The sequence below is a fragment of the Ylistrum balloti genome, unplaced genomic scaffold, assembly GCF_031769215.1.
Source record: "Ylistrum balloti isolate Yb309-2 unplaced genomic scaffold, AGI_CSIRO_Ybal_v1 Utg369912, whole genome shotgun sequence".
NCBI lineage: Eukaryota > Metazoa > Mollusca > Bivalvia > Pectinida > Pectinidae > Ylistrum > Ylistrum balloti.
The window spans coordinates 684,204-706,314 of NW_026782034.1; the positions used below are offsets into that span (position 1 = coordinate 684,204).

Genomic DNA, 22,111 nt, shown 5'->3' on the forward strand with positions numbered 1-22,111 from the left:
ATAACCCTTCTAAATCCTCACATTTACACAAATCATGCATATAATTATAAAAATAATCAGGTTGTGAACAAATGTGTGCAGAAGGAATGGAGTGGAATCAGAGAAAGCAACAGACATTGGTAAATTGATAAAGTAGCTTAGTCAATATGATTGGAAATGGTTCAAGATGGGACAACACAAACAAGTGTACTAGAATTACACCTGCACCAATTTAACCACTAACCAAAGTCCTGTGGATGGGACATTAAATGGTGGCCTGTGTGAGGATTGTCCAATCTTGCATGCTAAATATCCCTCTGGCTTTTTGAAAAAGAGTGGGTGTGATAATGCCGGGATGGGGTCCAGGGATAGTGTCAGAACTGTACAATTATTTTGAAGGCATTAGACAGATTTCAAAATTAATCTAACACAAACAAAATCTAGATAAGCCTCCAACACTTTCTTTCTGCTTCTGGACATGTTTAACTGCTAGAGTTGGGATCAGGCATTATTTGACACTGGAGCTGTCTACAAAAACTAGTGTAATCAAACTATCACAGCTACAATCTGTTCCATCCAACTGAGGGGGATGCAAGTCACCCCCTCCTGTTGCCAGAACACTGAAGTTTAGCAGTTAGACAATCCTCAGACACAGGAGGAGTCACAGAGACAGAAAATCTGTCAATCAATCAATCAATCAAATAGGCAACACTAACCCATTCCTTTTACACTATAATGTACTCCTCTTGTTTTTGAGATTTCCGAAATCTCAATCTGGGGTTAAAAGAACACAACCTGTGAAATTTTCAGTTTTGTTGGGAATCATTGTGAAAGAACAGAGAAAACACATTCCAAGTCTCAGCTGTGATAACCCATGGCTATACACACCGAAAATGAAAGGAAGAAGCATGCTGTGTCAGCTGAGTGACAGAGGTCGTATTTAACATGGCGCACAAGCTGCGCTAGTTTATCATTAGTCAATTTGCAACTAACGTAGACAAGTGCATAGTGCAAATAATGTCACCAGCTTGATTACAATTTTTAGTGTATCAACAGCTGATCAACTGGATCACTCATCAAATGTCTCTCGTTCTGGATCGATAATATGATCAGCGGATTGTATTAAATATCATGGTTCAATAATATCGGAATTATTATCTTGATTTTTTCCGTCTGCACTGTTAATGTATCATTTCATGATGAAAATACTGGAAAGCAATGCTAAACGAGATGTCAACAAGTCCATGTGACTTGTTTGTCGTTCATGATCGATTTCGCAAACAAATATAGTCATGTTGTGGCATTGGCAAACAGTGTCTATCATGAATAAAAATTATTTTCAATGTGTTATGTGGATAAATATTGTCGTTTAAAACGTCAGTGTTTTCCTTAACAGTCCACTACCTTTTCTTTGGTGCCATGCTTTTCGCCATGTGCGCTGCCATTGCTGGTGATGACGAAACATATTTTCTTCAATATCATTGGTTGAACGGAATCGTACGGAAATCACTCGGGTATTTCCGGCATGTGGCAATTAGCCAAGCTAGTAGCAGACGGCAAAAGTACTGAATATACGAGAAGAGACTTATACACCGAAAACAGTAAACATGGAGGACTCAGGTAAGTCTCACTATTTCTTTATTTCGAAACTTAGAAAAAAAACCTTAAAACTATGTACAATCGCACGAGCATTGGCAGGTCGAACACGTGCACGCGTGCACGTTTTTTCTCATTCCAAAGTACTTACAGAGAAGTCTGCAGTTACTAGCAGGGTCATGTTTACAGTGGTTGGAAGATGTTGTAAGTGATGATTTATAGCTTATAATTCGGTACCTACAAGACCCTGACGCCTGGGTACGCAAAACATTAGACCTAAATTGAGTACATAACTAAATCATATTTTGGTTTTAGATGAAATTCACCGTCAATTTGATATCTACACTACCGATGATGTAAAAGAACTACTGGAAACTGAAATCCTAGATTTTGTGTGTAGAGAGTAATTTAATGTTGAAATTTATTGTCTTTTTGATTTTCTTAATACATATAAAAATTAAGAGCTTTTGGTGACTTAAGTCATCGTGTGAAGGTATACACTCCTTTTCCTTTCATACAAAAAAATGGTTACAAAGCAGATGTATTTCCACTGGTGTTAAGAGTGAATAGAGCTTGTATCATAATACTTAAATTGTTTGCTGCTAAGTGAACGATAACTTGAAAACACTGAAAGGATCCAACTTCCAACACTAAACAATGCTTTTACGACAGTCCAGATTTTCAAAACAGGACTGTGATTTGTGATATGAATTCATATACTTTTTATGAAGATATAACTGAGATTTTGACATGAACCATGTTGAAGAGCAGCCAATAGGCTTGGCACCCATCTTGGAAAACTTTTACACTTCTTGATACTGTTGACATTAAAGCTAGTTGTACATGAAAGGATTTTTGGAAATCCACAGAAGGAAATATTTCCTGGTGCTTAAATTTCTTAAACAATTAACTGTATTGGTCAAAAAGCATGAGAACCCAGACAAAATATATACATAAAACAACAAGAAAGATCTCATTTGACCTATATTCATGATCACAGAGGTCATATTGATTGAAAAAAAATATACTATCATGTTTTGGATTGGACAAACTTATGATTTGCAAGAAAGAAATGACCCTGACCCCATTATCAAGGTTACAGAGGACAGCTATTAAATATTAAAAATAGCCAGGATAGCTTACTGGCACAAGGTGTTGTAGAGATTCTGATGTAAACTGATCTTGACTAACGATTCATGGTAACTGGGGAAAAGATCTTTTAAATGGTAAATGAATTCTGATTTAAAATCTATAGCCAGCAATATAAAATTATTTACAGTCATATGTCAAACATTCATTTTCTGTTACTTGTTTGTTTATATATGTGACAGAGGTCATTTTTCATCTCAATTCCTCCGCTAGGAATCGGACCCGGGACCCCTGGCTTACTAGTCTGACGCTCAACCAATCGAGCTTAAGAGAAGTTCTCTCTAGCCGAGTGGTATATTGCGGCTAGTATTTTTACCAGGGTTACATATATAACTCCAGCAAATTTTTGTAGCATGTAGTGAATGTAAATGATATTCATGGATACACCACTGAATATTCCATTGTGTAATGAAGAAAATTTCACTATATAGTATCAAATAGCAGATATGCTTGATCAAACAATTTATGGGATTATGGGATTTGCACTGGTTTCAGAATCAGATATCGCAAAGAAGGCAATTCACTTGTTAAGTTCTGTGGTTTAATCTTAGTTTTTTTTGTTTGTTAGCTCTAATTTGTAGAGTATATTTAATGCAAGTGTTACAGGGGTTCACGTCATTGACAGAACAAAGCAGGAATTCATGTCTTTATGTTTATTTGCTGTTAAAACCACATAACAACAAAAACCCTGCAAGCAAAACAAATACAACACATGAGTCTCACACGCAAACAATCGAACTTCACACACTTGCATACCTACTACATCCAAGGGAAATAACTCTACACTAATGCTATAATATAACAATAGTAAAATACCTGCTTTTATAATCAGACTATGAGAAAAGCCAATATAGCATTTTATATATATCTTTCAAATGAATATATGAATTCATAGATAACACTACTTGTACATTATTATGTTCCTTAGCCATATAGATATAAATATAATTTCTTGCACACCGACATTCTAGTTAACACAACTTGCACTAATGTACATTCAAATAGAGCAGCTAATATTGTAAGAAACCTCCTTTAATCTTTCTATACAATAACATTTCAATAACATGCCATGGCCATGTACCTCGGAGCCCTTTCCCAAAAACAAAATCATAATCAAAGAAAGTAGATTTTCATACAGATACATACATGCAGGCATAAAGTTCATGTAGACATCGATTGATGTGTCGGAGTAACCCAATATATAAAATCACTGTAACAGACACAGATAAAGAAATCTATCTTGGAATTAATCAAGGTCAAAATGATGGTAATGAAAATAACAGACTTTGCATGCTTTATCAGGAACATTTTTTTGTTACCTGGCATCCATCTGGCACCAGGTTTATTTCTCATGTCTATCACATATCTTTGTAAATGGATACGTTTGTGTAATGTACATGTTATCACCCGTTTGTGTTTTTTTTGTGCATGTATACACAACTTCTAGAAGAAAAAGCATAACACTCTAGATATGATAACAATCCTGATAGGAGTTTTATTAATTTATCAATGAGAGTGAGAGGCAAAAACATTGACTTGATTCTCATGGAATATTATTGTGATCTGGCATTGAAATTCCTCCTTTAGTTTGTTATGTTAAACATCAGACTAGAAGTCTGGCTTCATTTTAGTTCAGGTATATATAATTGACTTTGGCATATTGTTTGGTTTACAATATATACAAGTATTGTACATGGGCATGTTCTGTCATGAGTAAGACCAAACATATTTGGTGACGTTTGTGTAGAACAAGAGGTTAATTTTCTGGTTTTGTTGCCATATAAGCCAGTGTTATTTTTAGGAGGGGTTTCTTTGTAGGAGCTGGTGGTTATCTGGCTGAACAAGGTAGAGGAAGTCTGTCATAAGTCATCCAGATTATTTACGAATTAAAAAATGCAACAATGACAGCATATAATGGTTGTGATCTTAGCTTCCTGATAAAGACGAACTGTTTCTAGTGATTAAGCTTAGGCAGAACAGTCTGATGGCTTGTGCATGTTACCATGTGGTTGATGATTATACATCCACCAGAATAGGTGACAGCAACAGATGGAACAGCATGTGACCATGTGGTTGATGATTATACATCCACCAGAATAGGTGACAACAACAGATGGAACAGCGTGTGTGACCATGTGGTTGATGATTATACATCCACCAGAATAGGTGACAACAACAGATGGAACAGCGTGTGACCATGTTGTTGATAATCGAATGTTGTTGACCAGAATAGGTGACAACAGCAGATGAAACATCATGTGACCATGATTTAGCATTGTTCAACTGAATAGGAATCAATATTAGATGAAATGGCGTGCAGCCTCATGTAAAGAAATTAAATGGGACAGCCTTTGTCAAAGTTGCTAATGTCTGAATTCTTGTGAGGCCTTTCCATATCAGCCATGTTATCAGGTGACATGCAGGTAACAAACTGCTGAATACTGTTTAGTAGAATTATTCACCAATGCTTGATTTCATTGTTCTGTACTAAGCCCACCTTCTAGCTATAAGAGTAAGAATTGATGGTTCCCTGGGCTTATCACAGAATAATTACGGTAATATATTTGTTTGGTTGTATATGTCTAGGAATATCTGTGTAGAAGCTTGGATGTAGATACATTTTCAGATGTGGTTTATCAAAATCATGGTCAAGAATTTAAATATCAACTTATCTAAAATGACTTTTTATGTAACTCTCTCCTACCCCTACCTCTTAGCTCATTAAAACCCATATCACAACTAAACTGGTTGTCAATTTATAGGTTCAACATATCAGCTATAATGTATTCTGTCTCTGAATATTGTGAATAAGAATCACTCAAGTCTTTAATCAAGTACATAGAGAGTCTCTTTAGAGATGAGTGATGAGCTGGTATGAGCAAACACAAACAAGCTCCATTCTTCAGAATGTCAAGTGATATCTGTGTGAACTTCTAAACATCAGTAGTAGTAAACTGTAAAATGTTAACTGATGTTTACTACTACTCAATAGACACCTGGCCTCCATGTACTTTTTCAGGAGTCACAGTGTAAATATTTCTTTTGTCAGTATTTTGCCCTAGTTTTTTAATTTGAGTTTGGAATATGATTGTGTTGATGTGTTGGTATTTTCTTGTTGTATTTTTTATGACATCAACAATGCAACAACAGTCAGTATGAGAATGAGAAATACATGTAGAATGACTTAATAAAGAGAAGTAAGGACAGTAAAATGTGCAAGATTAGAGAAAGGTCTAAGGTGTATGAGGCCACAATACTTAAGATATTAATTTGTGAGGTTCAAATTACCACTGTTGACAAAAATGGTAAGGTCAGACAGGACACAGATGGACCGACTGGAGTCACAGTGTTATTAAGTAAGTAGGTCAGAAGTAATAGGTTATTGGTTGATTTAACTCTGTTTACATTTAAAGTGAATGTTTACCAAGCAGCAGGGATGACACGTATTTACCTGGTACAAAGTTTCGGTCTGAAAAATTTTAGATTGACGTAAAATCATGGGTGATAAATCAATCTTGTCATTGTATTACCAGCGTTTTCAATCATTTACGTGCTACATGGTTCCTACCTATAACACACAGACTTTGTTAATTTATAAAATAATTTGAAATTCACATTATATGTTTGAACTTTATGGCTGTAATGTACAAATTAACAATCAGGTAAGGGGAATTAATAACAACAGCATCAGAGTTCATTTTTGATGACTTTAATTACTACGATGCTGTTGTTATGGATACCTAATTTTTTCTACCTTTCAATCATCCTGCATACTCGCAGATATTAATTTGGAGAGTAAAGAAGCTTAATATCCACCCAAACTTGTGTAATAGGAATGGGTTGGCGTGGCTTGTATATATTGTTAAATACAGTCTATGCCACTCAGCTAACGAAGCAAGCTTCTTTTGCTCAGTTGATTGAGCCAGTCGGTTATCACACCAGAGACCCGGGTTTGATTCCTGGTCGGAGCACCTGATAGGAATATGTATTTTCCCTGTTCTTTCACACTAGAACCAGAGCTTCTGCCACCTAAATCCCTCTCTGTTGTTTAACAAGACACAACTATACATGAGGTGTATTTTTATGAGTGTTGCAAATCTCAGGCCCAATGTCCTTGGAACAAAATCAGACATGTTTATAGGTTTCAATAAAATATGATGGGCTTTGATTGAAAGTATCATTTGTTTGATAGTGACTTACAGACCCAAAACTATAACTGGACTGAAATAGTTTGATGATGAATAATGCATGTACTTTTTGAACTATTGAGAACATCGTAAATTGAATCTTGGGTCTCCACTCTCCAGATTGTACATATTTTAGTGCTTTCTATTCCAATGTCATATACATTTGTAATTGCTTGCTTCTTACTCTCCCTACCACTAAAACAAAGTCATGACCCTGATTTTGTGACTTTGCCAAACAGAATGTGTTAACTATGGGTTTTTCACCTTTGTAAAATAGAATATTTTCCCTACCCATCAAAGTTCTCCAAGCGTAAGTCTGTCAAAACTGAATATTTTAAGGATTCCCTTGATGGTACATCTAGTTGTGAACATGTGTTGTGTACAGATAGGTCAAACAGGCCAAACAAAATAAGCCATCACTTGTTGGCACATTGACCTACATTTCTAATGCTGCTCCTTTGAATATTTATAGCCTAGATTGTAGCTCCTATTTCCAAGCATAAACAAGGTTGTAAAGTTAGCCTTATACCTAAAGACACTGATGTCAATCATATCATTCACTATCCTATTATAGATACAAACTTCATAGTTCAGATTCTGGTCATAGATGTTTATTTAGTCAGGTACAAAAATGGTTCAAGGTCACTGCGTTTGATAATTAAAAGTTGAAATAGTTGGACTTTCAAATTTTTGCTACCAAGTTTAAAGAAACTCCTAGCATGGTGTCAAATGATGAATTAAAGGTAAACATCTACTCCCATAAATTATCACATTTCTCAAGTAAGTATAACTGAGAATTGGGTAATAGGAGTGATAAGCTTTGTGGATTTAGGTTTTACTTTTAAATCTGTACCACATGCCCACTCTGTTTCTATTGGGAGATTGATATAAAGAGATTGTACTATTGTTGGCTATAGCTGTTTATCAGTGCTATCGATACTGCCCACTTTTTGGACGAAAAACATGGTGCTGTGTACATGGTTATCAAACCCTGACTGTTAACCGTATTATTAAAGGTCATGCAGCCCTACCTTTACATGAAGTAATGTAGCATACGTTTGTTTTGCTGCAACATCCAAAATATTTAATTTTAATGAATTGTTGAACCATAAGCTCAGATCAATACCGATACATTTTATTAGCACACAATCATCAGATGGTGTCTATTCAAATTCTCTTGTGTCCTTAGTCCATAATCTGTCTGTCTGTCCTTAACAGTTCTTGTTATCATATGTAGGTTTTCCTTGACCCCTTTGTCCCATTTTCGGACTGATCCAAAAAATAATATGGCCAACAGGTGACCATCTTGAATTTTGACTGTAATAGCTTGTTATTGCTATTTTTTCAGAAATACGAGATAGATCTTGTAAGTTTTGTATGTAGGTTCCGCTTGGTCTCTTGTTGTGTACTTGTGATTTTTGGGGCTGATCAGAAAACAAAATTTGCTTTGAAGCATTCTTGGGTGAAGGGGAATCGGTTTTTGTATACATAATGAGTTTCAGCAGCCTCCCTGGGGTGGGAGATGTGGTGCCGAAAAGGAAAAATTCTTTTATATCCAATGCCAACCATTTAAAATCTTTTCCCATTGATCCATTTGAAGGTTGTCCATTAATTTGTTATTGATATCAATATCAGTATGTAACAATATAATACCATATGTGGATCATAAACTGCTTGTCTGTTTGCAAACTGATTGTCATGTTCTATTCACTTTATCATATTTTTCCACTTCTTTTTTTCTATATGTATCAGATACAAAAAAGATCTGTTCCTAGACATATCTCCGCATATATAAAATTGTATCTAGGTCACTGTAATATTAATAAGCCTGAGCAGTGTGGGATATATTTTTGGACATTATGAGCTACTGTTGATGGACTGTTATAAAACACAAGTAGTCTGTATAGAAAGATAACTGTTGTACATAGGTTACAATAGAAATCAGATGTGGTCATTATAGACAAGTATTTATTGTTACAAACAGAAATCAAAGGTGGTTCCTATTGAGAAGTATGGTAAACCTCTGGTCAGTTCACATAGGCAGGTAGTTCTAACATGTTTTTTTTCAATAAAAACAATTTTCTGTCTAGTGATAGTTTGAACCCTTTCTAGTTGTATTTCACTTACGATTTCTAAGTGATCAAACCTATCACAAGACTGCATGTTTAACTACTGAAAGGCTTTGGCGTTGCAATAACAACTCCGTTGTGATCACTATTCACATTGACGTTAAACGCTGTGGGTAGCATGCTGTTAATGACCATGGTAAGCAGTTGATAGTGTCAAAGTATACACATACAGGTCACTTAATTAGCATTGATTAACTGTGATTTCTTTCACATCTTGATGTAGCAATGTGGGTCTGCCAGCTGATACATCTAGAGGCCCCAACTCTGCATTACAAGCTGATTGAGTGATCAGTATAGACGTTTCATTTCACATTTTAATAAGATAATCATGTCAAAACTATCTCAATAATAATAAGATCCGTAAAGATTTTAAGAAGCATTGATTCGTTGTCATATTAAGTTTCATTCCACACTCTTCATACCGATATGTCAATGCTAACTTCCATCAATTCACATGCAGAAAAGTGCTTTTCACAAGCTTGTCTTTCATCATGATATCCAACGTGATGAGGAACAAAAGTAAGCCTGCAATTTCTTAATAGTTGATTAACATGCATAGCAGTAGAGTAAGTGTTTCAAAAGGTAATCATTTTATAATCAACTCCCCCTCCCCCCTCCTAGAAAATGCCATTGCGAACAATTGGTTTCCTCACTGCCTTGCATGGACACTTTTAGACACTTTGTTGTGATTTCAAAAATCTTCTTCTCAACACCCAGATATGGTGTAAAGTTTACTAAAGCTCATATAAGAAAAATGTATTTTTTAATATAATTTGTTTAATTTCCATTGGAAATATTTCAGCTGTGGTCAGAATTATGAATGAAGGATGATGGTTTGATTATATGCCCATATTGATCCTGGTTGACCCCCAGGGGCTGATATGTGGGGCCAGAAGGAGTCAATTTGACTCAGATTTCAAAAATCTTCTTCTCAAGACTCAGATATGGTAGGATCAAATGCTTTACATAAATGGAAGCATCTTAAGGTGCTTTACCAAAATTGTGAATTTCATGGCCCCAGGGTCTCACATTTCCCCATGGGGAGGGGGTAAAATCTACTATACCGGGTAGTTTGTATAGGAAAAATAGATTTTTGAGTATAATTTGTTTCATTTCCATTTGAAATGTTTAAAACTTGGTTAGAATTATGAATGAAGGATGACAGATAGATGGTATGAATAGATTGATCCTGACTGTCCCCAGTGGGTGTTAGGCATGGCTAAAAAGGGTCAAATTTACTTAAATTCCATAAATCTCCTTTTAAAAAGCTGTAACCCTGATAAAATACTAGCAACAATATACTGCTCTCTTAAAGAAAACTTCTCTTCAGCTTGATCAGTTGAGCGTCAGACTAGTTAGCAACCTTGGTCCTGGGTTGGAATCCTAGTTGAGGATTTGAAATAAATAATGACCTTTGATACAGTTATACTCTGAGAGTTTGCTGGAGCCTCATAGATCTGGGTAGATCGACAAGGCTAATAATCCTCCATCAGTGTTTACCCAGGGGAGGGTGAGTGGCTGATGTGTCCAGTATCAGTTTGGTAGATACTCAGTGAGGAGTACTCACATTGTTATTTCAAAAATGTCATTCTAACTAAAGAAGGACATCTCTACTACCAGTCAATTCTGTTAAGGTAACCTGAAGTTTTTAAGGGTGCAATATGTTAGATAACATCAAAAGAAAGTGATAATATTAACATTATACATTGCAGAGGAAATCAAGACAATGTTGCAGATGAGTGCAAGTATGAAGAAGAAAGCCTATTGTCCGTATAGTAAATTCCGTGTAGGAGCAGCTCTCCTGTGTGACGATGGAACAATCATCACAGGTAAGGACTGTAACAGTGAGTTAAGAACCATCATGACATTTATAGTAACATCAAGCTAAGAACCATTATATCTTTACCATTGCAGATTGATAATGATTTCAATCTGATTGGCCAACACAATCATAGTTTCAACTTCATTTCAGATTATTTGGCATTCTCCATGCTTTTACGTAATACACTCTGAAGGTATACTTAAGCTCAAATGAAGCAATATCTAACTGAAGTAATTTCTTTGCAGGGTGTAATGTTGAGAATGCATCCTATGGATTAAGCATATGTGCAGAGAGGACAGCACTGGTTAAGGCTGTGTCCATGGGTCATAGATCATTCAAGGCCATTGCTATTTCAAGGTAATTTGAACATCTACATATCGAAGCTTAAGCAGCCAAACATAAGTAAGAAATAAGTCAGTATAGTGCCAATGTCACCTAGCTGTTGAATGTAAACAATGTGCCAAAATCACACATGTAGGTCAAAGGTCAAGCTGTATACATGCAGGTTATTTTTATCTCTTATGTGGGTCAAACTGGTTACATCAGTACATGTAGATTAAAGAAAGGTCAATGTGGATTTCTTAGATGTTTTTGCTTCAAGATTTTGGCAAAACTACAAAAAATTAACCATCGAAAATACACCTCAGTTACACTAACATAGAGGTCTGTTACACAACACTGATCTACGTTCATATATGAATGACCTCTGTTTGACCTCTATGCATGACAAAAAGTATAGCTAACCTGTTTGCATTTTATCACATTGTCAAAAATAGATATAATGACCTTCATTGAAACTGAAGGTAAGAATGCACAGTAAACATAGTGGAGATGGAATGGTGATGTGGATATTTGGAAGGTTGCAGGAGTCAGATTTAGCCATTTTCCTGTCAGAAAACGCTTTCCTCATATGGGTGACCTAGTTTTCAGCCATTACTTATTTTACTCAATTTTGTTATACCGCTGATTTCCTAAAAAAAAAAATCGTTATTTTAGCGGCTTTCGACAGCTGTAATACAAATGTTTATTCATGAGGGTAGATATGTGATGGTAAGTAATCTGTAGAATTTCAAAACATCAATCACAGTTAGGAAAGTATGGTTGTAGATTTAAAGTACAAATGATCAAAACAGGTGTTAGGAGATAGTGCTTAAATAGAGGTCATATTTAGCATAGGAAAATCTGGTATTGATTATATGTGAAAAAATCTCCTGTTGATCATAAAAATGTATAAAGAACTGAGGAACGATGTTCCTTTCCTAATATTCATCCATCCTTGCTGGAGTTAAGATGAAAACTGGAGATATTTCTTATCAGTTCTTTAATGCGTTGCTATATAAAACTATTAAGTTCAGGAATTTAAGTAAAGTCTATGAAGACTTGGGTGAAGTACAATAATGATAAATTGCTTTTGTTTTAGTGACCTTAAGACTTCCTTCATTGTTCCGTGTGGTGCTTGTCGTCAGTTTCTACTTGAGGTGAGTTGTCACTGTGATACCAGTATTATCATTCCTGTGTTTTGTCGTGATCTTTTGGAACATTTTCTTCAGGTTGGTAATGCCATTAGAGTTAAAATTCTTATAACACAACCAGTAGCAGATTTGAGGGTAAGGTTTGATGACAACATAGTCACTTCCATCAGAAAAATGACGAGTGTTAAGCTTACTAGCATTGATGCTTGTTTACAAGATGATAAAGAATCAACCAGCTTTTAAGACTGTATTATATTTGATTTAAGTTTCTATTTCTTGTGTTACAATTTTTTTTCAGATTTGACCCTTATCTTTAAAATGATCAAGAAGAAAGATTATTTTATTAAAATTTTAACATAGACTTGTCTTCAGTAAACTATATGTATTTCATTTGATGGTCTGTATATTAATTGTGTCGTATGAAATGTACATATGAAGTCCTCAAATAACTCTGGTTCCAGTTTAATGACTTAATTTTGTAATTTTTGCATTAATAAACATCTTTGTTATGAAAAATATATAATTTGAAAACAAATATAGGATCATATATGAGTTTCATTTCCTTGGCGATTTTATGATACCAGTCTAGGAACATTCCTAAAATTTCATTTGAAGTTGAAACAAATTGATGATACTTTATATAATTTTTAGAAAAGAAATATTTTGACAGGTTTTAATGTCTAGATATGAATGACAGAATAAAAAAGAGGCAGCCATTTTGTTGTTTTGTTTTCAGTTTTCTGATGTAACGTCAATTCCATATTAGCGCATTAGAATCAATTTCTGACTGGCACAGCTAATGAGAAACACTTCAGAGTGTATTACACTATTGACATATACATTTGAATTTTGAGGTAGTATTTCTCACAAAGTGTTTTGTTTATTCATCTTAAAATATTAGAATGAATTTGCCTACCTAGCAATTAATCAAATGGGTGTTTTCACAAATGATTTTGTATATACAGTTTGGCAGGGACTGGGATGTATACATGACCAAACCTGACCATACCTACAACTTGATGAAGACGGGGGAACTCTTGCCCTTAGGTTTTGCTCCTGAGTCTCTAGAAGAGGAAAGGATCAGTCAGACAGCCTAATCCTGACAGTGGTGGACTTCAGATCAGCTAGACTCCTTAGACCTGAGGATGGTGGACCTATCTATATATGTATATAGCCAGACTGGCTAGACTTGACGATGATTTATCAAGGTTCATCCAGACTTTACAATGATAGACTGATATGATAATAAGCCAGACTGCCTTCTGGTAATCCTGACATTGGTGGACTTAGATCAGACAGACTGCCAAGACCTGACGAGGATCGACTGAGGAACAGACAGGTTTCCTAAACCTGACAGTGGTGGACCTAGGATCAGCCAAACTGCCAAGACCTGACGAGGATCGACTGAGGATCAGACATGCTTCTTAGACCTGACAATGGTGGACATTGGATCAGCAAGGCTGCTTAGGCCTGATGACAATAGATATAGCATCAGCCAGACTTCCTACACCTGATGATGTTTGATTGAGGATTAGCCAAGCTGAATAGACTGACAATGATTGACTGAGGATCAGCCAGGCTGCCTGATAAAGAGGAAGGGTGTATTAGTGAGACCGGTCAGATGTTACCAAAGTAGACTGAAGACTATGTAGATCACCTGTCTAATCCAACAATTGCTTGGGTTAAGAGATGATCAGGAAGACTTTGGTCCTAGTCTAAATTTGAATTTAGTGATGCAGTGATACAATGACACAGCAAGGCAGCTATAGACTGTATACAGACCTAATGTCTTTGTACTTTCATTGTTACAGAATAGATATACTTAGTATTCCTTCAGACTTTTTGATACATTGTATTCCTTCAGACTTTGATACATTGTATTCCTTCAGACTTTTTGATACATTGTATTCCTTCAGACTTTGATACATTGTATTCCTTCAGACTTTTTGATACATTGTATTCCTTCAGACTTTGATACATTGTATTCCTTCAGACTTTTGATACATTGTATTCCTTCAGACTTTTGATACATTGTATTCCTTCAGACTTTTTGATACATTGTATTCCTTCAGACTTTGATACATTGTATTCCTTCAGACTTTTTGATACATTGTATTCCTTCAGACTTTTTGATACATTGTATTCCTTCAGACTTTTGATACATTGTATTCCTTCAGACTTTTGATACATTGTATTCCTTCAGACTTTTTGATACATTGTATTCCTTCAGACTTTGATACATTGTATTCCTTCAGACTTTTTGATACATTGTATTCCTTCAGACTTTTTGATACATTGTATTCCTTCAGACTTTGATACATTGTATTCCTTCAGACTTTGATACATTGTATTCCTTCAGACTTTGATACATTGTATTCCTTCAGACTTTGATACATTGTATTCCTTCAGACTTTGATACATTGTATTTTCAGACTTTTATACATTGTATTCCTTCAGACTTTTTGATACATTGTATTCCTTCAGACTTTTTGATACATTGTATTCCTTCAGACTTTTATACATTGTATTCCTTCAGACTTTTTGATACATTGTATTCCTTCAGACTTTGATACATTGTATTCCTTCAGACTTTTTGATACATTGTATTCCTTCAGACTTTTTGATACATTGTATTCCTTCAGGCTTTTGATACATTGTATTCCTTCAGACTTTTATACATTGTATTCCTTCAGACTTTTTGATACATTGTATTCCTTCAGACTTTTGATACATTGTATTCCTTCAGACTTTTATACATTGTATTCCTTCAGACTTTTTGATACATTGTATTCCTTCAGACTTTGATACATTGTATTCCTTCAGACTTTTTGATACATTGTATTCCTTCAGACTTTTTGATACATTGTATTCCTTCAGACTTTTGATACATTGTATTCCTTCAGACTTTTATACATTGTATTCCTTCAGACTTTTTGATACATTGTATTCCTTCAGACTTTGATACATTGTATTCCTACAGACTTTTTGATACATTGTGTTCCTTCAGACTTTGATACATTGTATTCCTTCAGACTTTTTGATACATTGTATTCCTTCAGACTTTTTGATACATTGTATTCCTTCAGACTTTTTGATACATTGTATTCCTTCAGACTTTTGATACATTGTATTCCTTCAGACTTTTGATACATTGTATTCCTTCAGACTTTTTGATACATTGTATTCCTTCAGACTTTTTGATACATTGTATTCCTTCAGACTTTTTGATACATTGTATTCCTTCAGACTTTTTGATACATTGTGTTCCTTTAGACTTTGATACATTGTATTCCTTCAGACTTTTTGATACATTGTATTCCTTCAGACTTTGATACATTGTATTCCTTCAGACTTTTTGATACATAATATCCTTTCAATAGCAGGCTTATTATACTTTATTATACATACAATGTAGTAGCATTTCAGAGATGTTAGTCAAAATAATTTTAGTGAATTTTCAAGTAACTAGTTACATCATCCTTTTTGATGAAGACTTATAGTATTGATTTTAAAATGAAGTAAGATTGTTATATGACTTTCACTTTAGTTTGAAGTAGTTGATTGCCATGTCAACTGACCCAGGATCATTGCTCTGTTATCAAAAAAACATCAAGAAAATACCAACACTACAACATAATCATAATTCAAACTCAAATTCAATAAAACTAGGGCAAAATATTAACGAAAAAAGAAAAGATTTACACAGAGACTCCTGAAAAAGTACAATGAGAATAAGATCAGGTGTTCTGGAATAGTTAAATCTTCTGCTTCATATTGATGACACTTGCCATGTAAATCTTAGTCACTCCAAGTAAGTAATATGTTATAAAACGAGAACAAATTATACAACAATGGAACATATTCACTAGAATATTTCAAATAGATCTCAGAAAAATATATAATGCAGGTTTACAGGAATCCCAGGTTACATTTGATCATATAAATATGATTACATAATTAGGGCCCCACATCGAGATACAGGTGCTCTATCATAATCAGCTTGTCTGTCAGTCTGTCTGCATATCCGTCTGTCCATTTTTGCTTTCCTCACAATAACTTCTGTATTTGTAGTCGGATTCTTACCAATTTGATGTGTGGCTTTATATTACAAGACCTTGCAGAAGTTTGATAACCAGTGAAATCCATCAACATTTGCAGAAGTTTTGGGATTTTGAACGACGAAAATTGACCATTTCATTACTTTCTGCACAATGACTTGCTTATTTGTAGTTGTATATTCTCCAAATTTTGGACATGGGATTCTATCAATTAAACCTCACATCGGTTTGATAACCAGTGTCATCCATCAATGTTTGCAAGAGTTATGGGACTTTGAATTCTGGAAATATACTATTTTGTTAATTTCTGCACACTGCATATTTATGTACATTAGTCATCGCATGGATTTGATAAACATTGAAATCTGTTCATATCTACAAAAGTTACAGGAATTTGAGTGTTGATACAAATGGTCATAATGACATTCTTCACAATTGTGGTTAATTTTGAAGTGGAACAGAAAATCCAATAAGGGCAGCGTGGCTTCTGATCGGCTAAGACATTTTTTGCTTCTTCTCAAGAAATGCTAGTGATATTGACTTCTAACTTGGCACAGATGATCATCATGTTGTTCGGCACAAGTGTTGTTTTTGGCACAGATTGGAACATCCAGAACGGCCACCTGGCCTCTGATTGACTTGATCTGTGCATACTATGCAGTTAAATGGTCAGTTTGTTGAATTAAATATTATGTAGTTGAATGGTCAGTGAATACACAAAGTCATCTTGATAATGATATATAGTTGGCTGTTATAGGTCTTTATACATAGGTGGTCATTATAGACAGGTAATTGATATTCATAATGGCATTAATACATTTATATTGATATGTTGTGGTCAAGGTGATCATTTTAGACAAGTGCTTGTTATGCCGATTTTATTGACTTTATATTATGTTGTAGACCTTGTTATTCCAAGGAGTTTATTTTACCAATAGGTGTTCTTTATACAGAAATGTTTATATTAGAGGTGTTTATAAAGGTAACTTACATAAGAATGTGTTAATTAGTTTACATAAAATAAATAGGTGAAATGCACAGCAGGTGTGTTACACAGATATGTCAATGAACAGGATTCCAAGAGGTAATATAAAGAGACTGTTGAAGCAAGTACATTTTATTACAATTAAGTAATTGAAAGAAACGGTTTATAATCCCTATTGACTGTAGGTGAATATACTGTTTTTCTTCCTTTTTTATCTGATTTGATATACAATTGACAGGTGCTTCTTTTCCAGGATGAAATATGTATTCCCTGCCCCTCTTTCAAAGACTTCAATTTTGATAGGTTTGACTTCTTAGGATACTATGCTTAAATGCAGAGAGGTTTAGATAGCATCAAATTTAAACAAGTAATTTTTGATAAATGATGAAGAATTTCCCCATATTCTAAAGCCTTTTGTCTAGAGTAATGGGAAATACATATAGAACATTAAAGCTGAGGTGTTGTTCTTGGTATACATCTATCACGTTCAAAAACCTTCTTAATTTATAACTATTCAAGAATTCTACTGTAGTCACATAACGTTGTGGTTGTAACAATGAAGGCTGATTTTTAGTCCCCCATAATGATTGTTATCTTTGATAGTAAACCCGAGCTGTGTTGCTTCTCAGTTGTGCTGCTAATTCTTGTGTCATCTGTTGACAGGTAAAAATTCCTCTGTGTCATTCTAATTAATACCAGTCCCTTGTCTACATGTTCCCCAGCCCCAACTCTGAATATATATGAACTGTACTCATGCTAATAAACACCCTCAGCTCCTCCTTACATATTCCCAGTCCCCTGAATTGAACATGTATAAACAGTATTCATGCTGATAAACACCCTCATCCCCTCCCTATATCTTCCCAGTTCCCTGAATTGAACATGTTTAAACAGTATACATGTTGATAAACACCCTCATTCCCTCCCCAGTCCCCTGAACCTGACATGTATAAACTGTATTCATGCAAATAAACACCCTCATTCCCTCCTTACATTTCCCCAGTTCCCTAAATCTGACATGTATAAACTGTATTCATGCAAATAAACACCCTCCTTCCCTCCTTACATTTCCCCAGTTCCCTAAATCTGACATGTATAAACTGTATTCATGCTGATAAACACCCTCATTCCCTCCCTATTTCTCCCCAGTCCCCTGAACCTGACATGTATAAACTGTATTCATGCAAAAAAACACCCTCATTCCCTCCTTATATTTCCCCAGTTTCCTAAATCTGACATGTATAAACTGTATTCATGCTAATAAACACCCTCCTCCCCTCCCTATATCTCCCCAGTCCCCTGAACCTGACATGTATAAACTGTATTAATGCAAATAAACACCTTCATTCCCTCCTTACATTTCCCCAGTTCCCTAAATCTGACATGTATAAACTGTATTCATGCTAATAAACACCCTCATTCCCTCCCTTTATCTCCCCAGTCCCCTGAATTTTTTTAATAGAAAACCAGTTTTCATGAGGTAATACTTACCATAACTTTAGTATGCAAATATGGTACCTACACCCATCTTTGTATCCCAAAAACAAAAGATTTTAAAATCCTGCCCTCCCTACGATCCATGAGCCTTCACGACAGGAACATAGAGTGATCTCCCTTATGGCTGCTGGAGAAGGCGGACATACTGAGCCGAGTGCTTTCCTTTTTTCATTGTAGTATATCCTTCTTGTAGCTGAGTAATTTATTACTCGGTTTTATTCTCAAACTCATCTCCCAACTTCACAATCACTTGCAGACGTTATATTTTGGCTATTTTCTGCTTAAATTCGGCCTTTTTTCGGCCCATCCCTACTCCACGTGTCCGAGCGCGTGACATGTTTTTCGTTGTTCGGTTTTCGTGAAGTTTGTTGCCTTTTTTAACGGTGGTCTTTTTTTTTACGACCGTTTTTTTGTTATTTATTTGCTACATTACGTTAGTTTTGTGCTTGTGTTTGTGGTTTATTTTTTGGCATATTTTTCTCAAAAAAAAATTTTTTTTTGTTGCCGTTTTTTCTTGATTCTTTGTTATTTCAAGTATGGCTAGTGCAGGTTTATGCCATGGTTCGGCACATGGGTGTTCCTATTTCTTCGGAGAGCTGGACCCCCATTATGACTGTCCTTTGTGCCGACCTTGCAGCGAGACAACGCTGTGAGAACTGTCAAGGCTCCCGTGCCAGTGTGGCAAACTTCTAGCCGGAAAAGGGATTTGTCCTCTTCTTCCGTCAAGAGAAGTAAGTCCTCTAGTTCCTCCACCTCCAGTTCTGAACTGGTGGGTGAGTTTGATGTTCCTGCTGGGGGTGCTCTCATTCCCCCAAGCTCCGCCCTTGAGCAGGGGGTGGTAATTATTACTGAAATGCAATGAACATGTATAAACTGTATTCATGCTGATAAACACCCTCATCCCCTCCTTATATCTCCCCAGTCCCCTGAATCAAACAGGTATATAAACTGTATTCATGCTGATAAACACCCTCTGTTTCAAACATGAATTATTTAAATTAAACAGTTTTATCTTTCAGTTACATTTTTATTTCAAATGTTTGCATACTGCTGTAACCTTTTATCCATATTTAGCAGATATCAATGTTTCTGGCAGAAAGCCATTCTTCATGTGTGTATTATGTATGTTGACTTGATAAGTAGTGAGAAATATAGTGTATCGTGATTGATGTTTAAATCATGGAATCTTACATTTGTCAATTGATAAACTAATGAAAGCTATGTGTTTCATTGTATTACCTCAAAAGAGTTGCTGTTTGTATAAATAAAATTCATATCATTTTGAAACGAGTATCCTGCTGTTGTTTCTTGCATGACTTTAAAAGCCAGGTGGATTAAGTTGATAAAACATTAATCTAAAATGAGGAATAAACAGGTGGCCTAAAGGGTCAGAATCGCTCACCTATTCTGCTGAAGACTTTGTCAGTTTGGTAAGTCAATTTCTGCAATCTTAAAAGCTTAATACCCAAGTATGCTTCTACATAAATTCCAATATGCAAGAGCTATTGCTTGTTGAAAAAAAAATGTTAAGGTCTTGACATATTTGACACAGTGATTTTGAAACTTGGTCATTTGAACGATCTTTGTAGCTAGCACCTCATCCCTGCATCATATAGGTCCAATACAAACTCCAGGGACTTTTGGATATTGTGAAGAAGTTATCTGAAGATTTTATCACATTTGACCCCAATGACCTTAAATGTGGGTCAAGATAATTTATATGAGCAAACTTTGTAGCCTTCATTCCACTATGCCACAGGCGCAATATCTGTTACCTGTTACCTCTTCATAGACACCACTTGTTAGCTTATCTCAGCTAATTGAGGTGCATTTTGTTGAGTCAACTCGTTGTCCGGTTGTGCCACATAAAAACTAGGATAAAACTTGAATGGTACTTGTTGCCGGTGTTTGTTCAAAAGACTCTTAAAAGTGTTTGGGGTAGGGGCATCTATTACAGTGTTAGGAAGAGAATTCCAAAGATCTACTACCCATTTAGTGACATTTGTCCTGCTATGCTTCTTGAAAAGTTTTTTACTATTATCTCTAGTAGAGGCTGTGAACATAGTAAATAGTTTGTCTTTGTCAAGTTTGTCAATGTTGTTTAGGATTTTATATACCTCAACCATATTGTTGCTTTTACGTCTATACTCTAAAGTTGGAAGACCTAGATTTTTTAACCTGGCATGACATGGTAAGTTCTCTATGGAGTATATATCAGCATCCTGGTCATTTTGCTATTGAGAAGACATTCTTTGACACTGGGCAGATGACAGATGCAGCACCTAAGTCATAAGCTCACATGCTAAAAATGAGAGTTTGTTTATTAGAATGATTTTTTTCATGTCAATGTTGACAAGTTTCTATCGGAGATGAAAGCAAGCCACTGATAATCCAAGCCATAAGTACTTGCCAGGTAAGAGTAATTTCATAGTTATTTGTTTGCTTGGTGTAAAGCGCTATGGACAGCCAGGGTCATTTAAACTGGGCGACCATCTTGGATTTGGCTGTTAAAGATTATTATTTCTATGTTTGCAAAGGAATGTTCAAATTTCTTATCATCAAGAGCAAAAACTGGGAAGAGAAGTTGAAAGAAGTGAAAAGATCAAAACGCAAATAAAGATGATAAAAATTATTTTCTCTACTGCTCAATCACCCTGCATACTCTTAGGTATCTAGCTGAAGGGTCAAGGAACCTAACACCCAACCTACCTAGCACGAATGGCGTTGGCTCTACTACGTAAATCCTTCTCCGATAAAAAAATGGTGGGTGCCAAGATCACTCTGGGATCTCGTTATGATTCAATGGACTTATTTCAAAGTTACGATTTCGTTTTTTTTCCTGTAAATTCTTATTTCTGGGGTTCCGATTATCAATAGTTCAAGAACATTAAACATTACAAACACTTCCACTGTAGTCACAGACAATCCTGGCAAATAAAAAGATTTCAGAATAAATTATCTGTATAGTTATACAGTGTTGATCAAAGTTTTTATGCTTCAAATGATTAATTAGGTTCAATCCTCTAAAGAAAACACCCATGATGAATTAACTTTCATATACCTTCAGTGGAAAATGTATGTATGACCTTGACTCCATCAATTTAAGTCTTTGAAAAATTAATGGATACGGGGATGCAGTTGAGCCAAGTTACACTAAACCTGATAGGATATTTATAGCATGTGAGATTGGATTAACTGAAGAAAATTCCTATATAATTTCTCACCTTTTACTTCTTG

General features: G+C 35.2%; 2 protein-coding genes across 3 annotated transcripts in view; one reads left to right on the top strand and one right to left on the bottom strand.

Moving 5' to 3' along the window:
• The window catches only part of LOC132546744 (nucleolar complex protein 2 homolog), a 66,303-nt gene extending 64,872 nt beyond the window's left edge, over positions 1-1,431 (bottom strand). For both annotated transcript variants that reach the window (XM_060210463.1, XM_060210462.1), the window contains exon 1: positions 1,384-1,431. In XM_060210463.1, the coding sequence (XP_060066446.1) occupies positions 1,384-1,424 (41 nt within the window). In that variant the 5' untranslated portion in view covers positions 1,425-1,431. The remainder of the gene's footprint in view (positions 1-1,383) is intronic.
• Positions 1,432-1,563: 132 nt separating this feature from the next.
• Positions 1,564-20,161, top strand: LOC132546770 (cytidine deaminase-like). Its single transcript, XM_060210489.1, has 5 exons — positions 1,564-1,599; positions 10,753-10,869; positions 11,108-11,219; positions 12,283-12,340; positions 13,300-20,161. The coding sequence occupies exons 1-5, from the start codon at positions 1,587-1,589 to the stop codon at positions 13,429-13,431; spliced, it is 432 nt and encodes a 143-aa protein (XP_060066472.1). The 5' UTR covers positions 1,564-1,586; the 3' UTR covers positions 13,432-20,161.
• Positions 20,162-22,111: the final 1,950 nt, after the last annotated feature.